A 22,885-nucleotide genomic window follows, 5' to 3' on the forward strand; every position below is an offset into this window, starting at 1 on the left:
TTTGTAGATAGATAGTGCTTAAATTTGGTTTTATCATGGAATGTCTTCTTTTCTAGATCCATTGTGATAGAAAGTTTTGCTGGGTATAGTAGTCTGTGCAGGCATATGTAGTCTAATATTTGTGGAACATCTGTTCAAACCTGGATTTTAGAGTCTCCACTGAGAAGTCGGGTGTTATTATAATACATTTGCCTTTGTATGTTATTTGATCTTTTTTCCCCCTTGCAGCTTTTAATATTCTTTTGTTCTGTATATCTAGTGTTTTATTATATGCTGTTGAGAATTTCTTTCCTGGTTTTAGTCTATTTGGTGTTCTGTATGCTTCTTGTATTTTTGACAGGCAACTCCTTTTTTCACTAGGGGAATTTTCTTCTATGATTTTATTGAAAATATGAAATATGTTCTGTGCCTTGCCCTCAGTTTCTTTTCCTATTATTTGAAGATTTGGTGTTTTTATAGTATTTTCTGAATATTTTATGCCTGTACTTTTTTTTTTGATTTAATGTTTTCTTTGACCGAGGTATCTACTAACTTCTTTTGTGTTTTCAGTGTCTGAGACTCTATCTTGTGTGTTGGTGAAGCTTGCCTCTGAGATTCCTGCTCCAGTGCCTAGATTTTCTCATTTCCAGTTTCCCCTGTTTTAGTTTTTTTTTTTTTTTTACTGATTCTAGTTCTACTTCCAGATCTTGAACTTTTTTTCTTCTTTTCCATCCACCACTTGTATTTTCATAGTTTTTTTTTAAAGGGCTTCATTCATTTCCCCTGTAAGGCCCTCTATTGTATTCATAATAGTTATTTTTAAAATCTTTGTTTTATGCTCCAACTATGTTGCAATATGTTGCCTCTTGTAATAGGGTTGTTGTGCTCTAGTTGAGACTTACTGTTCCATTTTTGTGTTTCTATGCCTGTGTCTAGGAATCTGTGTTTGGGATGAGTGTAATTCTCGGTGCTGATATCTGGTTTTGTTTTTGTTCCTTAGTCCCTGTTGCCCTCTTTGGTTCTTAGGAGATTGTGGTGGCTCTATGTTGCCTGTAGGGAGTGCTTCCTGGAGGTCTGGGTAAAACATGTTTCTAGGTATTGGAAGCTGATATTTAGGGATGGGGATGGGCTAGGAGTGGTGGTGATCTGGAGGAGGGAGGAAAGTCAGGAGTTCCATCAGGGTCTGCTTAGTCCCCCTAGGAAGAGGGGCAGAGCAGGAGGAGAGGCTACAATAGGTAGTCTACTACAGAGCTGGGTGAGATTGGGGGGTTAGTATGGAGGACAGGAGGGAGCGTGAAGATCTGAAGCTTGCTTCCCTGCTCTGCTGGCCTACTTGCTTCTGTGGCAGGCCTAGGGAGACATCAAGATCTGCAGTTAGCCTACCTGCTTCCTGGGCTGAGTGGTCTCAGGGTTCCCAGGGAATACCTGCTGATGTTGGGGGTTGGGATGAAGTGATGGGGGTTGGGGGGGGGAAGACTGTGTGAGCCATTGGAGATGGGGCAGGAGGCAGCAGGTGATCTGCTATAGAGCTGGGGGTGAGAGTGGGAGATTGGATCTGGAGAAGAGGGAGAGTTAGTCTACCTGCTGCCCTGGCTACTGTGTGTGTTGTTTTGTTTTGCTATTGTTGTTTGTTTTGTTTTAAAATCAGGTCCAATCTTGATTTAATGGCTCACCTTTAGAAATGCCTATTAGTTGTGACTTAATCAGTTTGAAAACAATTTTGGCATCTGACTTGAGGGCTTTACTAGAGTAGCAATCATCCCATTAGTGGGACAGCATTTTAGAAAGATCACATACAAATAGCATAAATCCAGTTGGGCCTTTCACACTAGAGCCTGTGCCTGTAATTGAGGCTCATTTGTGGTATATTCTCTTCTTTGAGGAAATGTATACAACATGGCTATCAGGTTGTACTGGCTCAATGTTTCCATCCTTTCCCTCCACTTCCTCAGCGCCAGAATTAGAAAAACTCCCACCATTGGTGACTAATTAGATTTTCTGACTACTAATTAGGTTGCTACTAATTAGAAATGAGTGAACATCCCAGCTAAACATACCAACCCTGATGCCAGCATTTGACTGTTTATGTATTTTGTGTACAGCTGGGGGACTGACCCAAGCGTCCCCCACACACTGGACCAGGGTTTTATCCATGCTCTATGGTCCTAGCCTTCAGCATTTGGTAATTAAAGGGTGAAACCACCAATACACGGTTTTAACTAATATAATACGTTCTTTTCATCACTGGCCGAGGCAAACATTTATCCTGTTGCTACTTCTACTGTCCTCTGACCTCCTTAGCTCTCCATGAGGCCACAGATGGCGGGCCACCTAGGGGAGGTGTGATATCAGTTGTAGGTGAACTTGACAGTATCTAGAATAATAACCTGAACAGAGCCTCTCAAGGAGGGTTGTTTAGTTTGACCTTGGAATATTCTGTAGGAGACTGTTTTCATTGTGTTCACGGAGGTGGGAAGGCCCATTCATTGTGGGTGGCACCATTCCCTGACTTTCAAGAGCAGGGCAGGTGTGAGCACAAGTGAGCAGTCATATATTCATCTTCTCTTTGCTCTTGACTGGATGTGACTAGCCTTGCTTCCCCCATATGATGGGCTCTGACTGGAAATTACAAGCGGAATGAATAGAGTTCCTCTCTTACAGCTGCTCTGTGAGCAACTGGAAACAGGACATCAGGATACAGACATCAATGGAGGAAAAAACCAATTTACTAAAATATTTCTTTTATTTGAATAAAGTCATTGACATTTCTTGAATTCCAGCTAGCATCAAGTAACAATCAGAAAGGGAAAACAAAACCAAACAAAACCTTGACAAAATGTTATATAATTAAAATTGACAGTGGATAGAAAACCCTTTTAAACTTGAACATCAGAAGAGAAATATATTAAAACGGGCAGCATACAGATTTAAAAAGTTGTAAGAGCTGATCCCACCCTGATCTCACAAAGTTCCTGATGACTAAAGCGTTCACTGCCTTCCTCCAACCAGCATGTGGGCGCTGCAGAGAGTCAGCATCGGTAACCACACGGGCTGTCCTTTACAAGACTGATTCTCCGAGAGCAGCAGGTGAGCAACCCTTATTCAAGTCTTTCCCATTTTCCTCACGCTATTGACGTGTGCGGCGTCTGAGATGAGCAGTGGTGAACGTCAGGAAGGCAAGGGCTTTGGCAGGCAAGCTTCACCATGGGCACGGTTATGCTTTGCCATGAGCCAAAGATGATTGTACAGGCTTCAGAGTCATCACCCGGGAGCCGAGAGGAGGCCGACAACCCGGACTTGGTTTGTAGTTGTTAGTGAATGGAGAGTTGGTGAGCGAACACTCAAGAGTACAGGAGAACCAGCAGATGCCGGTCTCAGTGACAGTGAAAATGTGCGTGGCTCGGCTCTGAGCCCACAATAAACACCCAGCAAACCTTTTCCCTACCCCCATTCTAGTGCTTGTCAACTGTCAGTGTGCCATGTCTGTGGTGTCTGGGGAATGGACGCTCTGAAGCCCACCTGAGTTGTGACGTGGATGGACTCAGATGGGGCCTTGGAATCTGTATTCTTAATAAGCATTCCAGGAACTGAATGGTTGGCCCATGGGCCATACTCTGAAAAACACTTATGTGCCTTCAATACATGATAAAATACTGGTTATTGTTTGTGACTTCACGGTGAAGTTTTAAATGAAAAAAACATTTAAATAATTCTATCACAAGCGGCATATTAAACAAGCCCATTGGCAATTTTACATAATTGAGATTTCTTTTAAAAGTGGCATCATAAATAAAGACTTAAAGTTTTAAAATAAATTTTATCTTAATCCAAGGCACCTGTAAAATACTTGCTGGTGTGAGAAGTTGAATTATTCCAATCACACAAGACACTACAGACATGAAGGAGTTCTGGCAGTGATAATTTCCCACAGAGCAGGGTTTTACTCAGAAGTGAGCTATTTAGATTTAATGAATTTTGATAAAAACAAATACAGACAGATAGACTATGTGAACTACCTTGCTGAGTGATTTTTTAAAAGAAATTTAGAAGTAAAAGGACCCCTGCTCCTGCTCCACTACACTGACTGTCTGCAATCGCATTAGGAATGACCAGTGTACTTCCCCTGGGACTTGAGCCTGAAAGTGTACACTGCCCAGATTTGGGATTCCTTTAGCATTCAGGCACACATGACTGCGGACTTTGTAACAGTGGCTTTCGTAGCCTTTATCTCAGGAAGATTTCCCAAGACTCACAGTCTATAATCTGACACTTGTCTGGAAGTTTTTAAAAAATATAAGTGAGTTCTGGAAGGTGACACTCCATTAGAGCACGAGTGTCAAATGCTAGCTCCACAGAGGAGGAAGCAGGAGCACTGTGTGCTGCAGTGAGTTTTGTGGAGTCACTGTGAGTGTTCTGTGACACTTAGGATAAATGCCAGCAGAAAATGCAAGGAGAGACTGCACACACGGTGCAAGCTAGGTAGTGCCACAATGTAAGTGTTCTCATAAGGTCTTCTATAGATTTCAGGTTGTCAGACAAAAATGCAAATGACATTTGAGAGGAAACTTACAAAGGCTTACAACAATTTTGGAAGGACATACTAAACAGTGTTGTTCTGGATCCCATAGCAAACGAGCCCATTACTTTAGTAAGAGGTAAATTGTCTTGAAGCCAGCGAAAGTCTAGCCCAGCTGTGAAAAGAAAAGTGAAATCTGCACTTTAAAATGCCACAGATGGTTTCGAAAATCCCTACGACTAACTCTGGGCTGACAGCAACTCTTTCCAGCCCAGTGTTTCCTGGTTAATTCACTAATGGATGTTTCACAACATCCTTATTTTTAGTGTTTAAAGGACAAACAGTTAAGTATTTACTTTACAATAGCTCAAAGCTGCTTCCACTACAGTCCCCTCTGTTTAAGAGTTTGCAAGTCATAAACTTGGGTTACAGAGATTAAATGTAAACCAGAGTGTACTGGTAAGCCCTGTAAATTAAAATAGCCGCAGAACATGCAATTGGAGCTAAACTACATGTTCGACAAAATGGGAGAAATGAATTTCACAAATTAAAAGTATAAAAATTATTTCCATACTATCATTGACACTACTGGAACATTTTCAGGACAGTGCCCCCCATCCGGAGTGAATACACTACCAGGAAATACCCACGAAAAGTTATCATAGGAATGTTCTCACCAAAATGATGGAGGCAAGAAACTAGTTGATTTTCCACCAAAATCTCCTTTAAAGATGAAATGCACACTGAACACAGGGGAAAAGCATTTCATGAAACGCTCTGACTCCTGGCATCTAGGTTAAAGCTCTCAGACAAGTCACTGATCCCAGAAGGAGCTATGTTGGGGCCAAAGGATGGCTAAATCCACTCTCGTATTAGGGAATTCTCACTTCTAAAAATGACTTTGGTTACATGAATAGGGTGCTCTTGTTTAGACCTCATATTCCGGGGGAAAAGACAAGTTTATTTACATAAATAATGACCCCTCCAATAACAGACACAGAGGGTGTCACCCACAGCCAGTGGCTGCCCCGACTGTCTTTAAGTCTTGACTTGCCATTCCTCTGTTCAGAGGCTGCACTCTGCCTACCACAGACTCACTGACATTTAAAGACATGTAGTACTATGAACAAAATGTGGTTGTCTTTAACATTTATTTTTACTGAAAAGTGAATGTTTTCAAGAGTTATTTTATACAAAATTTAATAACTTAGACTATGAAGCAATTTAAATACTAAATTCCCTCAAAAAGACAACATTTGCACATACATACATGATGTACATATAGGAAAATGAAGGTCAAAAGAATTTTTTGGCAGCTGCTTCTTGCTGAGTCCTAAAAAAGAAAAAGAAAGAAAACCCAAAAAAACCTGACAGATGCTCTATACAACACTTAACTTGGGAAAGAAATGGGATTGTTAAAACTAGCAACCCCCCTAAAGTAGAAAGGGATAGTTCGTGGCAAACACACTCTAAACATGCACGCCCAATAGACTAGTTTGCCTTGTAGCAAACTGTCTACATTAGTGAGAGCTACATTAAGGTCCTCTTAACTCCACAAAATACCATGCTGGGTCAAGTGTTATCAAGAGCCTTACCTGTACATGATATAGCCAATGAACAACACTGTCTGCACCACTACAAATATCACAAAGTGGATCGTGGATAGACACGACGGGAATGGTGGTAGGTCTGGGCATTTTGGTTTTTCATTAGATGGCTGTAAGGCAAAGGACCTGTATTATAATTGGTCAATAATGGTCTGGAAAGATGTAAATATCAATTTTATAGAACTCACAGTCTGTTAAATAAACAAGTATTTTTTTTTTTTACTCATCCCCCTACATATTTCTACCTATTGAACTTCTCCAATCTTTTAAAAATTCTTCTGCTTTCACAGAACAGCTGCCATAAGGCTGCTCTTCCTTGTCGCTGTCAAGTCATCAGCATGGAGGTGCCGCTTCCAACTTCACTACAGTGATGACTTCAGTGCACGGTTCTAGAGACCTGAGCTCCCACAGGCTCCCACCGCCCTGGATGCTCCAGTTCACAATTTCTGTACTGGCATAATAATTAACAGTATAGACCGCACGCCCAATAATTGTCCAGTTCACACAATCCATTACATGGTACTTACCAACAAACTATTTATACAGAATTTTGTTTCCTGGCACACACTTTGCAATCTCACAACACTAAGCCTGACTGACTTCAGAAAACCATCTATCTATCTTCTGAGCTCCGTAAGAGAGAATATTTTAAGGAGCTAATTACATATCAGGGACAAAGATGACTTGAGATAGTTGTTCTCAATCTAGTCGCATCTATGAGGCAGTCTTGGGGAAATGCTCACCCACAACACCAAGCTGGCCATTGCAACAAAGAGGGAAAAATATCTTCAAACAGTACTAAAATATAATGATTTGGATGAAAAACCAGGGCCAATAATAAAACTATTAAGCATGTTTTGCAAAAGATTTCAAGGCATGTACATAGTTAATTAAGGCAGTGTCAATTTATAGTAGAAACAAGATCGGAAGCTGAAGACTAAGGTGTTTTCCCTTACTAATGACCTTGAGAAAGTCATGTTAATGCCATTATTGCTGATATAAAGATAACATATTTTAAGGGGTTGGTCTTCTGCTTCTTCTAAGCTTGACTAGGACCAACCATATGTATGTGCACAAGGCCACTGAGGGAGAAAAGCACTCAACGCGATCTTAATTAACTCTATCTAATTTCATAAAACCTAACCGAAGCGAAACAGTAACAAAACAGCCAGAAAATTTCAGATCAGAATGTTGGGAGAAAATATACCAAAGAAATATACTTTTAAAAAACAGACTCACAAGAATACAGGAGATCAAGTCAGATAAAATCCCAGTACCAGTGGGGGAGGGCTAATGAAATCCTACCCCGGCTGAGTGCCTACTGGGAGAGGGAGTCATTTCTCCTCGGGGCTGTGGCCCCTGATGGGCTGCCAATACTCTGGTGGGTGGCCCTCACGCACATACAGGCAGCAGTAGGTGGACTCGGTGGGTTTACCAAGTTCCTGAAATGAGGAGGGCAAAGGTAGGAGTAACAGGAAGGGGGAAGCTGGGAAGAGGTCCAATCCAAACACCTTCCATTCAGATCTCCTCCTCCTAGGGCCTTCTTTCCTCAGGCCATCAGCCATCAACCAACAACTTAGCTTCTCTCTCCCTGGAAACCCACTGAGCACTCCCACAATGCTCAGGTGACTGAGAAGGCAACAATCTTCCCTCTCGGTCCTGTCCTCCATTCCCAACACTGAAGCAGATCACTTGCAGAGGCTAGTCTTCCCGCTCTTCCTCCAGAGAGCCTCAGCTTTCTTCCCTTGGGTCATCCTTTCAGCCCTAGCTCTTCTAGCCCAACCCATTCCTACATGTCAACTCGAAACACCTAGAAACAAGTCTACTCAGGACACACAGTGGCCTCACCTGCCAAGGACCCAGAAGCACAATGCACAGCCACCTGTACACTCCTCAGAGCCAGAGGGGGCAACAGAAGCCAAAGACCAGAAAACTCACCCAACAAAGAAAACACCCAGAATCACAATCATCCCTAGTCCAGATGCCTAGACAGCAGCATAAAAACAGTAATAGTCAGGACAGTATGTCTCCACTAGAGCCTGGCAACCCTGCTACAGTAGGCCCTGAGACAGGCAACCCTGCTACAGTAGGCCCTGAGACAGGCAACCCTGCTACAGTAGGCCCTGAGACAGGCAACCCTGCTACAGTAGGCCCTGAGACAGTCAATATAGCTGAAGCACAAGAAAGGACTTCAAAATGGCTATTGTGAATTTGTGTGCGGTTCTTAAAGAGGATATGAGTAAATCCACTAGTGAAGTCTATAAAACACAAACTGGGGAATGAAATGACATGACTGCCAAGAACACGATCATCGCAAAGATGCACGAAAGGCCTTTAACAAAATGAACACCCCTTCATGGTAAAAGTCCTCAAGTGTCTAGACATACAAGAGACATATCTAAACATAATAAAAGCAGTTTCTAGCAAGCCCACAGCCAATGTCAACTTAAATTAAGAGAAACTCAAAGCATTTCCACTAAAATGAGGCACAAGATACAGTTGCCATTCAGCTATCTAAAATAATGAAATCACAAAATTCATAGGTAAATGGATAGAGCTATAAAAAAATTTCATCTTGAGTGAGATAACCCAGACCCAAAAGACAAACATGGCGTGTATCCAGTTCTATGTGCATGTTGCCCGCTAAGCTCCTGTTAAGAGGCTACGACCATAGGATCAGAGGTTATAGAGTAAGGAAGGAAGGGGAAGGGGCTGGACCACATTAGGAAGAGGAAATAGACAGCTACGGATGGGTAAGGGGAGGGACTGGAACAGTAGGATTAGATGGAGACGGGGGGGGGAGTAAAAGAGTTGAGAGAGGAAAAATGAGGGACAGCTACAGCTAAAGGCCACATGAAAAGGCTGCATGGAAACCCAATACAGTAGACACTTCCTAAAATAGTCACCAATACAAAGGTGATCTAAACAGGATCACCAAATAACTGGGGAGATGGAGCCCCAGCTGGACAGTTCTTGTTACCAAGTGAGCATCTTGGAGGAGCTGCGGCAGGGGAACCATAATCAGTATATATTGCACTGAAAAAAGATCTATTTTCAATAAAAAGAAAGAAAAAAACCCACACCTTATATTCTCATATAAACTGCCAAGCAAGTTTTAAAAACATGGATTATAGAGGATATTAAAATGAGAATACAAATATTTTCATTTCCTGATAATGCAAATACTCACACATCCAAGCCCTCACTGCTAGCTTTTGCTCAACAGGCAATAACGAGACAGACTTCTACCTTCTACCTAGAAACCCAGAGCCACGGCTAACAGAACGATGAGACTATGACACGGGGAACCAGTTACCATGCTGCGCTGTGCGAGGCTGTCGATATCTCTCTTCACCACGTGCAGGTGTTCCTTGATGTCCATGAAGTGCTGGGTTGTCTCGTAGACGCCCGCCGAGCCCGGGTGCTGGATGCCACTCACCAGCCGCACAGTCTCACTCATCGAGTTCCTACAACACAAAATCCCTTTCAAGTCACAAGGGTTTGGTTTTTTGTTTCCAGTTATACATTTCAAATGGTTACATTTTTCTAAGTTCAACACATCAGATCATTAAAAAAGCAAAGTTCTGATTGCTGACCCGCATGACTGAGTGGCTGACTGGGATGTGATGTTAGGTGCCACCACCTGCCATATTATGCCCATGACCACACCTCAGCCCAGGAAAGATCAAATTCAGAATCTGCAGTACAGTTCTTAATACATTCTTATCACTTCAAATCATGGTAAAATAAAAACTCGAAATCCAAGCTTTGTGTGCCAGGAGGCTGCTGGGAGGGACAGAGGGAGTCCCTGGGTCCTGCACTCGGCTCATTGGCCAGCTTTCTTTATGACTGTTTCTCTTTGTTGTAACAAACCAGGACCAGGAGCCCCGCAGCTTTCTGAGTTCTTTGACAATCAGATAATCTGTTGGTCTCAGTGACTCCTGATTCAAGTGAACTCTGCCTCTGCTTCCCTGTGCTCCATCAGATGGCCCTCAGGTACCAGCCCAGCCCAGAAACAGGAAGCCAACCAACGAAGCAGCACTAATGTCTGAAGGAATGTGTGAGTCTCTGCGAACTATGCGACACCTTTACACACTGACTTTAGGACACACACTCTGTATAACATATGACTCCACTGTTCAGATTTAAAACAGAGCAGTCACTGAGCCCAGTGGATGAGTGACCGCATAGCAAGAAGAAGCTCCAACCACGGAGGAACTGTCACAGATTTGTTTGTGGAAAAGGACGAACGCACCTGACAATACGAAGGGGCTTTAGCTAACGGTAGTTCCAAAGCTTGCCTGGCAAGTCATCGAGTGATTATCACCGACAACATGAAATGCCCCAAGCCTGGTAATTTCCCAAGGTAGATAAAACACTGAGTCTCTACCATCTTTCTGACTTTATTTGCTCCTTTTCCTTCATCTCTCTTGGTCCTTTCCTTTCCCTGAAAATATCCTTCAACTGTAAGCCTATCTGTATAATGCCCTTTCTAGTTGCGACCCTTGCCACAGATAGGACCCTTTAGTCTCCCTATCTGCGGACTAGAGCAAAGGCCAAGTTAAATGACACCCCTCCTCAATATCTGACTCTCCTGCAATCCTTTCCTGCCCAAACCTCCTCTAACAGCAGACTTTCCCACTCGTATTGACGCTCTGTGAGAAGGGTTCCCATCTTGACTTTCTATCAGCAATACTGGCTCTTTTTAGATGAATCCATCAAGTTTTAACTCTCACTTCCTCTGTGTGAATTTTAGTGTAAAAAGCAGGAGCTATGAAACAAAAGAGAAACTGTCAAGAGTTATGTCATGCTGGGTTAATTAGTGTGTGTGTGTGTGTGTGTGTGTGTGAATAAGTTAAATATAAGAGTTCCATCTGACTTGAATGAGCAGCTCAAACTTAACACTAACCACAAAATACCTGGGGTTTTCTCAGTCAGAAACCAATTGCAATTTATCTTAACAGCACGGGCATCTAAACTGTCCCCTGAAAACATCAATTAAGGATTACAATTTAATTTATCTAAAACATGTACAACTTTCTCATAAGCACACATTTAACATTATTACGTCTTAGAAGTACAGACCTGCTTATGAAATACATTTTTAGTATACAAGGACTGACCTCTTAATAGATTCCTGGGCACTCACTCGCTTGCCTACAGTTACAGGGTACATGGGATGAGCTGGGCAGTTTCTAGGAAAACCTGTGAAAGCCCTGCCCCATGTTCAAAGGTCTGGTGGGAGGGCAATGCCCTGGAGGCACAACCAGGCCTACAAAGGAAGAGGCACTGAGTTCAGCAGGCCGGGTGTCCAGTGTTCGGGAGGATTCGAAATGGCAGAATTGTCCTTGGTTTAAGGAGCAGATGACACAAGAGGAGCCCTTGGCAAAAACATCTGTTAAGGGACAGTGGACGGAAAAGCAACAAATGATGGAAACAGAAACCAAGTGTGAGAGAGGTGTGTGTGCTTAAGCCTTGACAGCACAGGCTCGTGGGCTGACAGTGGCGGGAGGGCAAGGAAATGCTACAGCAGACGGCTGAACTGTATGCTGCTAGAAATCTTCCAGGATTGCCAGAGAATTTGGAAAAACCCATAAAGACAACTGCCATTCCCAGGACCGGCAGGTAATTCCTTGTCATATTTTTCTAAAGTTTAAACTTGGGCTCAGTTTTGATTAACTTGCCACATGCATATCAGGTATCTGCCACTGCTAGATGGGAAGTGTGTAGGGGTGGCTACGTATCTGAGGGAAGTGCCTTCGTCCACAATGCAGCCCAAAGCCTGAATTTCCAGCAATCACCTGAACCTTAGCTTGTGTTAGTACTGCTGGGAAGTGAAAGAGGCCAAGGACATGCCCAGGATATGGTCCTTCCAGAAGAAAGACAGTGTAAGAAAATACCCTTGCAAAGAAAGAAACAAGCCAACCAACCCAATAAAAATGGAGCAGCTGCCTATGCCTGCTTTCAATGAGATAGAGAAGGGTCAGAAATCAAGGGAGAGGCTAGGAAGAGCCCAAGCCCCACCAGATCCCTGGCTTTAATGCCCTAACACTAAACAGATGGGGAGGTGGGAAAAGAATGAGGTAGCAGGTCTAAGAGAGGGTTAAAATGTGTCTGCATGTGCACGAGGCGTGTGTGTGTGTGTGTGTGTGTGTGTGTGTGTGTGTGTGTTACAGCTCCCCGGGAATGGAAGGCCCACCCAGGTCATGTTTAGTTGATTATACAGTATGTATGTTAATTTGCTGGTTTTCACAATTCTATTGTGGTTATGTAAAAATATCAACATTAAAAGATGGGTGAAAGACATAAAAAATATAGCATTTTAATAGCTTCTGAAGTTTAAAAACATATGAAAGTAAGGGGCTTGAGAGGCGGCTTAGTGTCTTAGCAGACACTGGGAATGGTGGCTGGATGTCAGCCACCCTCATTAGAAAGTTACCATTAAACCATCCAAAGACTGGTATCTCCTTCCCACCCCAACCCTCTGGCTGATCTGACTTAGAGCAGGAGATGGAATCAAAGACAGTCCTGAGCAAGTGTGCCTGTTATTCAGTCCTGCCACAGCAAACATCTTTCTGTCCCCAGGGTTTCTCAGGGAGCTAGAACATGTCACTCCACATTCTTTCCATAATTTCCAGAGAGGCACACCTGGTCTCATTACTACAGAAAACCTCTTGGCTAAAGCATTTTTTTTTTCTTTTTTCAGCTTACGATAATTTTTAAAATTTAGATGTTTGCAATTTGCATATATTATCTGTTTCCTCCTAACCTGACCCTCGGATGTGCAGCTCACCCTGCTGCAGGACACCTAACCCAGGACAGCGGGCACACACATTTCATTGGGACACAGGTACAGACCCCTGAAGCAGGACGGCTGGGTACTTACTTCACCTCATTCACTTGTCTCAGAATCTCCTGCTGGCTCTTCACGACTGTGTCCAGTTCCTGCTGAGAGACCTGGAGGGAAACATGGTGAGCAGGCAGCTTAGTATCCACTGGCCACCCAGAGCACGGCGCTGTTCCGACTCTCCTCCATGTCTGAGCTTACCTGCCCAGGCTGTCCCGGGGTCCCTGCTCCTCTCCTGGAGATCTCCTCTGTCAGGGAGGAGACGTACCTCCTCTGTTCATCAAGAATCATATCCAGCTGCCGGTTCAGCTGCTTGATCTCCAGATGAATACGATTCTGTCCTTCAAACACCTGTCTCAGCTCCCGATCGCCTATGCTCTCGAAGATGTCATCCGCTAGAAAGTCAGCACAAGTTAACTGCAATTCTCTTCTCTACACATCTGTGACTCTGAAATACTGTTAACATGCCAAGTGACCAACACAGAGCTATAAACCGATTTGAACTTTTTCACTTAAAATCATTTTTTTTTGTTTTATACGCACTATATAATTTTACTAGGGAGAACAAATATGAAGTAACAGAAATCAAAACAGGGATAGGCTATGTGGAGAGTGTGCTTATGGTGCCAGAGAACTTTCTGGGGTGGAAAAACATATTCTGATGTGGAGATGCTTAAAAGGGCACACACAACTGTCCACAATTGCCAAGGGTGCTCTCTATCCACCTTCCACAGGCAGCTGCAAGCTATGGGCACAAATGATGCCGTTTATCATACCACCCTCCACTGTGAGAACTGCACTTTACAAAGTTCAAATGCTAGACACAGGCTTCGTTGAGTGCAGTCTCTATCATTCGAGCGGATGGGGAGTAAACTAGACATAAAACCAGCAGGTACTAAGCACTGACAACTTCACAACAGATAAGCTCTCACTTTCTTGGGCTGAATCTAGCATTTTAGTTTTTCCCACCATTAAATCCCATGATTCTCAGTAGCAGGGGGAAAGAAGCAGGTACCACTTCACTTTAAGCTCACAATAGTTTTGATAATCCTAGACAGGATATCTACGTCCCTGACCCCAAGGTCCAAGGACACGTAGAGGGGACAGAAAGACTGTAGGAGCAATAATATGGGAAGGAGTATCATGAACTACTGCCACCCAGGCTCAGGACAGCTGCTGCAATCATGACTAATAAGAGCTGTCCAATACTGGGCTTTCAGCATCTCATCATGGACAGAGTCCCACGAGGCCCTACTCATTCCTGAGAAGCCTGACATATCCATAAATCTATCAGAACTCTGTAATAAAAGCAGGTATGAAACACTGAAAGGAGACCACGGTCTTGGAGGCTTTTATGTAGCACTCACCCATGAGGGCAGCACTGTCTGTGGCTTTTCACTTGTTTAGTTTAGAGAACACAGCAGTGAATCCGGCAATGCTGTTCTTACCACACTCCAACACGGTGGCTTGTGTGCACCTACTCCCCTGCCGTGTTCACAAGCCACACTCCCAGACCCTGAAGGACCCAAGCTTTGCCTTCCACTGTTCCCACCCATTACTGTGTGCTGCTCTGAGAGCAGAGGTGAGGCAGGCAGTGCAGACCCCAGGGTCCTCCAGAGAGCGACAATCCCGGACCCCTCACCTGGCTGCCCCTGGAGGTCAGGGTGGCCCTTCTGGAACTCCTCCTTCTTCTTGTCTAATTCTTGCTGGAAGTGCTCAAACTCCTCTTGATACTTTTCCTTTTCTTTTTCTGAAATGTCTTTTTCTGCTGTAGGCTTTTTCAGAGAAAGAACAGGTCAAAAGTAAGGAACTGGTGGGACAGCTTGTCGCCTGTCCTCACACTCACTAGTCCCACACTAGCTTCAAGATAGTCTCTTAGTTAATTAACTACAGACAGTTCACTCTTAGTTGTATTACTACCCAAAGTCATAGTTAGCATTTAATGAGCATTTACTCTAAGCGTCTGTCTCATTTAGCACTATACACCAAGAGATGGCCACTAGACAGACGTCGGTTTTGCCAAGGACACATAAGACCAAATGGCAGTGAACTGAAACAAGACCCAGACTGAGGTGGGTCTTCTCAGAGTCTACAGCTGGAGCAACACCGCTGAGAACTGAAAATGAACTGGAGAAACGTGTATACTCACTGGCTCTTTTCCAGGCTCGGTCAGTTGGAAAGTCAGGAAAGAAAGAACGTCGTGGTCATCTACAAATTGAAGAACGGTTTTGGGAGGTGCGGTGACTTGTTTCACAGTTGAGGACCGACTTGTCGGGTATTTGTATTTATTACTTATGGAAGACTGATATCAGAACTGCCCCAAACCTGTCACCCTAAGTCAGCGCAGCAGACAAGTTCAGCTGGAGATAACCCTAAGTGTCTAAGGCTCTTCCCATGCGTTCCCAGTCTCCTGCATGATAATGTCATGTTCAAATCACTCAAAACCCTGCCCACCTGTTTCCAAAACCTTTCCTTCGGTACACACCAGCTCTGGTCTCTCAAACTTGCTTTTCTCAACTGGACAGCAATAATACTTCTATTTTCCCTAAACCATTTAAGTCAAATCAGTATTAAGTTGTTGCAGCTAATGGCAGGAACTGAGGAGACTGGGTCTCACAGCAGTGAGCAGCTGTGACCATCCTGGCTGGCCCCATCCACTGTGCGGAGTGAATTATTTCAAGTGTGAGGCATTGCTCTATGCCTGCTTGTCCTGGGGAGATCCAGAGAGGCGTCTAGGTAAGCAGAATTTGATGCACTACAGACTGAGTGACCTTCGGAAAGGCCGTGTGCTCAACAGTTCAGGATCACAAATCCAGACCAGGACTTTCTGGGGTTGACTGTGTGACCCCGAGAAACAGCCTTCGTCTGGACTTGGCAAACAGCTGGAAAAAAAAAAGGCTATACATCTTCTTCCTCCTTGTTTGGGTTGTACAGAACAATCTACAGTTTTGGAGGTACTTAAAACGGTAATGTGCCCTATGAGTACAAAGCAGTATTGGTGTGGAGGAACTCCATTTATCAACATATGTGGAAAGTAGTAATTATTTTCATTTAAAGTTTGCCCCCAAGTAATATCTCCTTGGGTTTCCAAATTCATTTCTACATGATAACAGCAACTTTCAAGTATCCTAAAACATTTGGGAATTAACTTCTTATATCCTCAACTTTAAATATGTCACTACACAATGCACCTAACTGGAGTGATTAGCATTCTTCTATGCCACTCCAACTGCCTAGACTGTAGAACGAGCAATGGGAAGGCCCTACATTCCCTAAACATATTACTACCAGTACGATTCATTCACAAGCTTTCAATACGAAAAGATGGCAAGATTTACCTGCAAGTCCCCCTGTTGCAGCTGATATTCCAAAATGACCTTGTGTGGGGATAACCATATTTTCCACTTTGGCACAGAATTCATAATCATTTTTATCTGGTGTAAAGCCATTATTGATCATGACCTAGGAAGACATACTGAAGTTGCATATTCTTACAACAGACATTTAAAAGTACATTTCAGTGTTCTGTGATTAGTAAATCCACTCTTGCCTCCTTCTGCTGTAGTGATTCTCTCTGTCTATGGACACTGTGTGTGTGTATGCGAGCTTGCATGTGTGTGAATGTATGGAGCCCTGAAGTCCACACTGGGTATCTTTCTCAATCACTTCACATCTTATTTACTGAGGCAGGGTCGCTCAGTGATTCTCTAGACCAGCCAGCCACCTTGCCCTGTCTCTTGAGTGCTGGGATTCCAGGTGGCCACATTTTCTCAGCTTTTTCATAGGTTCTGGGATTCTGAGCTCTGGCTCTTAAGCCTGCATGGCGAGTTCTTTTATCTGCTGAGCCACCTCTTCAGCCCCCTAATGGGTAATTTAAAATAAACTCACTCACTAGCCCTCATTACGCAGTAAGATAGTTCACGGTTTTTTTTTTTTTTTTCCCTTTTAACTCCATTATGTGTTAAAGGCTCAAAAAGAGACAATCTTTCTACAGTAACTAAGTTCTCATCTTGCAAAGCCTTAGGAGCCATGACCACTCCGAATCCATCACCCAGCAGAGATACAACTGCTCTAGAGGATCCAAGGTGAGCAAATGGGGCAGTGCAGCTCCTCTCTCCTCTGCCTTTGGCATCTATCACCTCAAGTCAGCAGTGAATGGATCCCTGCAGACATCAGGATTCAAACCACGGTTTTGTCCAAGTTACTTAAAATCTCCCACATTCAGTTTCTCCATGTTGCAAATGGAAAGCTCTCTCTCTCTCTCTCTCTCTCTCTCTCTCTCTCTCTCTCTCTCAGAGCTGTCTAAAAGCTGCATTTAAAGCACAAAGGGCCAGGTGATCCTCTCAGCTTTTGTTCCCAAAACATTACTGTGACATTACAAGTCGCTTGTTCAAACTGTAAATGCTATTATTTCACTTCTGGATGAGTGTGCTAACTCTCTTACAAGTTACTCACAGGACTGGCTCCTGCCGGCCTTTCCACCCCACTTCAGAAATGCCCTCTATCTTCACACTACAGCCAACAACCTGCTTTCACAAACGTTCAGCATCTTCAAGGCCCTGTCTGCTTTCTGTGCCTGGAGCATGTACGCTTTTCCTACTCCTGCTTTGAGATGCACCTCAACTAAGAACCCCTTCCAGACCTTCCCCAGGGTCATTTCTCAGGGTCCAGGTTCCAAGCTGACAATTCCTTCCTGCTGTGCCTTGTCACTTGGGATGGTGATGCTATGTGCTCCCTCTATGGTGTACAAGCTATTCAGGAACAGCGGCCCGTGTCTTATCCATGTTTGTATCCTGAAGGCTTGGATGTGCACTTAGCTATCTTCAGGCTGGGTGCTTAAGCTTCCTCTAACCAATCAGAAACTCACTGGCCAAGTAGAACACAGATGACCACATATACCAGGTACACTTACTTCTGCTCGCTTAGAGAAGCGGTTCTCAACCTGTGGGTCAGGACCCCCCTGGGGCGGTGTGTGTCAAATGACCCTTTAACAGGGTCACATGCCAGATATCCTGCATATCAGGTATTCACACTAAGATCCATAACAGTAGCAAAATTACTATTATGAAGTAGCAATGAAATAATTTTGTGTTGGGGTCACAACAGAGGAACTGTATTAAAGGGTCGCAACATTAGGAAGGTTGAGAACTACTGCCTTAGGGCAATGCATAGAAATGTGTGGAAATCCACATTTAATTACATTACCTTCTGTCAAGAATTAAAAAAAAAAAAAGCAGTATTAGATCCCCGCTTATTTGATTACTGTCACTTACTGTCAGTGTCTTCTGGTAATAGGTAATCTTTGCTCGGACAGGATAGGGTTTATTACGAAAGTCCCTCTGACAACTCGCTAAAGCTTGAGTGGCACCATCACTGTAGATTCAAAAACACCAAGTTACAACGAGGCTTATGACAGTCCTTGTCAGTTAGAAGACAAAGGCTTTCCTGTCAGAACTCTGGGCAACACTGGAAAGGAAGGCCAGCATCACACACGCTGAAGGGAGGGGGAATATGCTATAGGATGTGCTACGGATGGGACCAAGGCGGCATCCACATCATTCTGGGGGGCTTTACGTTTTTATATTTTGTGCTGTTAGGAACCGGATGTACTGTCGTATACATGCTCGGCAAGTGGTCTACTCAGCTACATTCCCAGCCCCTTGAGGAGGGTTTAAAGATACAAGTCTATAAACTCCTTCCAAGCCAGCTGAAGCAGACTCTGAAGGGCTGACCTAGGCATTTCTATTTTAAACCACTCCATGGGGTTTATAAAGAACCGCCAGCATTGTAGTCTCCACGGGAGGAAGAGCAGAGCCAGGCGCGGAGAAGCAATGTGCTTATACTCACCACCTAGAGACTCTGCAACTCACTGACTGCCTTAAAGGGACACTGACATTGAAAAATGGTGGCTCAGACTGGCTACTCGTTAATTTGGTGAAAGCTAAATTTATTTTTGAACGATACCTTTCAATTAACATGGAAAGTGTGGCTCACAGAAAGAACTTCAAAACAAGAAGAGAACGTATGCCTTTTTGCCTCTGACAATACAGCAGCTAGTGAAAGGAAACACGCTGACTTCGTTTAAGAGTGTTGAGATTTGAAGCAATGTATTTCTCAAGGATTGCAAAAACAAGCTGAAAACAACCAATGCAGAAATCACACTTACTTTTGATGGTCATAATTGATTTGTCCATTGTTGCCTATAACTACTATAGCAGGATTATTTTTCTAGAAATAAAGAAAATAGACTTATTTTAGTATCTTTCATCGAAAACATCATCAATCTTTATTTGCTATGAGATCTCATAATGTTAAAATTCTAGGACTCTTAAATTTTTAAAATAATGCGGCCTAGGCTTTCAAGGAGTTGTTAAAAGTTCTTTAACGTGCTAAGAGTAAGCTCTGCAAATCAATAAACAACCAAGTGAAGGGAAGACCATCAAGCTTGAAGCTTCCAAGCCACGAGTTAGTATTTTCAGCGTGTAAGTATGTTTGTTTTTAACTGCTTTTAAGACATCATCAGGAAACCTGCCCTGATCAGAAAGTAGTTAACATAGGAACGGATCCAAGTCCGAGAGCTAGCTGCAGCCAAGCCCGTGAGTGCTGCCATGGATTCCTAAGCACCATTGGTTTTCCTGCCCACATCTAAAGACTCGCGCTGACTCTTCATAGTTACCAAGCATATGCAGGGTGTGAATCACTGACATGTTCTGAAGAGCTAGGTCTCCACCATGGCTGTAAATCAATGTGCAGAGTCATGCCTACAAAGCTTCTAGTAATTAAGTCTCTGCCACCAACACTAATTACCATGCTCAGACTACCAGCCAAGTTCTTTACTATTAAATTGAAGGTGGCAAGAAAGCCACCTTCTTACAGCCTAACTGTGCTAGAAATACACTAACATGGAAAATGGCTAACAGTTTTAGCAATAAGTATACCTTTCCATCATTGTCAAAAGAATCAAAAAATATTCCAACACCATTCCACGTGTCAGCTGATCCAAACACAGGGCCGTCCAAGCCTTGATTTTCTGTATACCAAATTGCCTGAGAAAACGTAAGAGGGACAACAGTTAGGAGCCAGTGGTGCCTGGCAGCTATGCTCGTTTGAGTGACAGAAATGATCATACTAAGCCATCGGCTCCAATTCGACCTCTTCCGGTCACTCGGAATGTCACTTCCACTTCCCAGTTCTCGAAGGCTGCTTTTGCTTTGGTCCACACGGAACCTCTTTGGCTTTTTAACGATGGTGCTATTCGAATCTGATCTGCACTTGGAATAGCATCTGTGGTAGGAGTCAGAAAAGAAAAGCTTTAAGCTGTAAGTACGCAGAACTCAACAGATTACCTTTGAACGGCTACACACAGCTACTGAGATCAAATTTTACCTTCAGATTTTACATCCATTGTGTCAGAAATAACTTCATGCTGACAGCTATGACTCTGAAATTTTATCTTTTGGAAAGAGAAATACATCTGGAAGCCTATACCCACAAATTAAATGTCAAGGACAGAGGTTAAGACTTAAAACCTTTTCTTCTGTATTGTGGTTTCTGATTTTGTGTTCTCATGGGGTTTGTTTCTGTGTGTCATTTTTTTCTGTGTTTTTAGAAAACTTATTTGTTTGTTTTGCCTGTTTGTTTTCTGAAGGGACAGAAGTTTGTTTGGTAAAGAGAGAAAAAGCATAGAGTTGGATGGATGAGGAGGTGGGAGGACCTGGAAGGAGACTGAGAGGGGAAGTGATAATCAGAATATATTATATGCATTTTCAATAAAAAAGGCAAACTTCATTTGATTTTCATAATCTCTTTTTAATAAAATTACCCCTCAATATTAAAAGTCCAATAGTAAGAGTCTACAATGCATTGTACCAGTTACAAATGTTAGAAGCAGCATTCTGACAAGAACCCGTCACTAGGGATCAAGTTCAGCTGCTCCTGGTTCTGCTGTGGCTTTGAGCAATTCATGTCCTTACTCCACAGGTTCATCAAACGTTCATGTGTGAAATGAAAGGGCCAGGCCTGATGACTTCTTTATACACTCCAAAATCACATGCAAAATATCCTGCACATCAACATTTTTTCCAGAATAAGGCCAACTACATTTTAATTTCATAAGCAGTTCTTTAACTACTGTGGACTCTCAGAGAAAACAAGTGAAACTCAAGAGTAGCTGGCTCGAGTCCCAGTTGAGCCACGTATGACTGTTGGACCTTAGTCACTGAGTGTCACTCTTTGTATAGGCATAGCATGGGGATAATGCTGGTTCCGTTTCAAAATGTCACAGTAAAGCCAGACACACATTTTCCCCCCCTGGTTTTCCAGTGTATCTAAAAGTTACATTCATACTATATTACATACTGAGTGTATAACATTATCATATCTGAAATAACAATGAACAGGCTTTAATTTCAAAATATATTCAGGAATCGGCGCACGGATCAACAGTAGAGCACTTGTCTTATCACTCACAGGCCCTGTGTTTGACTCCCAGACCTTGGAGACAAAACCCAAAACCAACAATACCACTGACTGAAACTGCTAAAGATTATCTGGACAAGCAGTACGGACAGACTTCTGTATAAACTTTCAGTCTGTTAAAAACACCTCAAACATATTCTCTGTAAAGTTTGATAAACTGAGACACAATAAAACAAAGTATACATCTAAATCCTTCGATGGCCCCACCACTGACTAAGGTAACTAAAAGGCCTAAAGTTTAACAACTCGAGCATACTCTCTCAGAATGTAACCATACTGACATTTATGCTAGGAAAGGAAACACTTTCTAGGCAGAAGGAAAGCTGAGATACTTTCAGTGTGCTCACAGGTTCAAACACTCAAGGGTCGCAGGGAGAGCACTATGGGAAAAGAATTGGAAGATCAGAGTCCACTGTCCAAGAACCTTTATCTCTCTGTACGGTCACTTGTTCCATCTATACAGCTATGAACAGCTACAGAATTCATTTCTTTGCCCTTCTGAACCCAAGGCTATGTGCTGACAGTTTAAAAGGACATAAGATTTATAAAAGAGATCTATGTGATCCTAATTAGGGCTGAGTGTAATGGGCTGTGTTTAAACTAAATCCTAAGTGTCTCTGGTTTTTTGTTTCAAATGATGGGTCGCAAGAATAAATGAAAAGGGAGAAAAAAGAACAAGAGCATTAACAGAACAGTAAGATTAAAGATTACAGCAACCATGAAAGCAAGGGATTCTCATGCCATACATACCAGTGAGTCTAACCATATACCTACACTCGGGTACATTAGACACAAACCCCTATGCTCATCTTTAGCCCAGACTGAAGTTAAATTCAGTCAAGAATGACCTTGAAAATTCTTGCCTCCACCTCCCAGTGAAATCAGCTGCGATTACAAATGTGAACCACTACACCCGGTGCTAGGAATTGAACTCAGGGCTTGGTGCATGCTGGGTAAGCCCCCTACCAACCGAGCTGCAACTCTAGCCTTTTATTCTGACCTCTGTCACAGTGGTCTAGATTCGTTGCTTGTGGCTCTGTAAAAGAGACTGAAGATAACTGATCTCGTTAGCTGACTAATATTCTGAAATTGCTGATGTGTGAGTGGGAAAGAGAGAAGAGCAGACAGGCGGTGGACAGGTGCATGAGGGAAGAGCTGCCAACATGTGCACCATCGTTTCCAAAAGAAAAACACAAATGGGAGGTCTGAAAGCCCGTGTTTGGTATCGTGTTCATCATCTTTGTGTAAGCAGAGCCATGCTATCTTGACAGCATCCTAAGCCCAGAAGGCTTATAATAAACCAACCGCGTTAACAGCGTAATTGCATTCTGCTTCAACTACATAATGACTCCATCATTAAGTTCACTGAAATTTACACCTGATAATTGCACATTAATTTGAGGAAAATGGCCCTTCCTGGAAGCGTGCTTTAGCCATTACTTTCTTTTTTTTTTTTTT

At 43.1% G+C, this 22,885-nt stretch overlaps 1 protein-coding gene across 1 annotated transcript in view; it reads right to left on the bottom strand.

Moving 5' to 3' along the window:
- Positions 1–2,703: 2,703 nt before the first annotated feature.
- Positions 2,704–22,885, bottom strand: part of Lman1 (lectin, mannose binding 1) — a 21,649-nt gene continuing 1,467 nt past the window's right edge. The window contains exons 2-14 of the mRNA XM_021150614.2: positions 20,079–20,233; positions 19,888–19,995; positions 19,116–19,177; positions 18,223–18,322; positions 16,288–16,411; positions 15,099–15,157; positions 14,592–14,724; positions 13,151–13,344; positions 12,989–13,059; positions 9,419–9,569; positions 6,091–6,212; positions 5,766–5,828; positions 2,704–4,670 (exon numbers count right to left, since the gene is read on the bottom strand). Of these exons, the coding sequence (XP_021006273.1) occupies positions 5,792–5,828; positions 6,091–6,212; positions 9,419–9,569; positions 12,989–13,059; positions 13,151–13,344; positions 14,592–14,724; positions 15,099–15,157; positions 16,288–16,411; positions 18,223–18,322; positions 19,116–19,177; positions 19,888–19,995; positions 20,079–20,233 (1,316 nt within the window). The 3' untranslated portion in view covers positions 2,704–4,670; positions 5,766–5,791. The remainder of the gene's footprint in view (positions 4,671–5,765; positions 5,829–6,090; positions 6,213–9,418; positions 9,570–12,988; positions 13,060–13,150; positions 13,345–14,591; positions 14,725–15,098; positions 15,158–16,287; positions 16,412–18,222; positions 18,323–19,115; positions 19,178–19,887; positions 19,996–20,078; positions 20,234–22,885) is intronic.

Source organism: Mus caroli, chromosome 18 (genome assembly GCF_900094665.2).
Source record: "Mus caroli chromosome 18, CAROLI_EIJ_v1.1, whole genome shotgun sequence".
Lineage (NCBI taxonomy): Eukaryota > Metazoa > Chordata > Mammalia > Rodentia > Muridae > Mus > Mus caroli.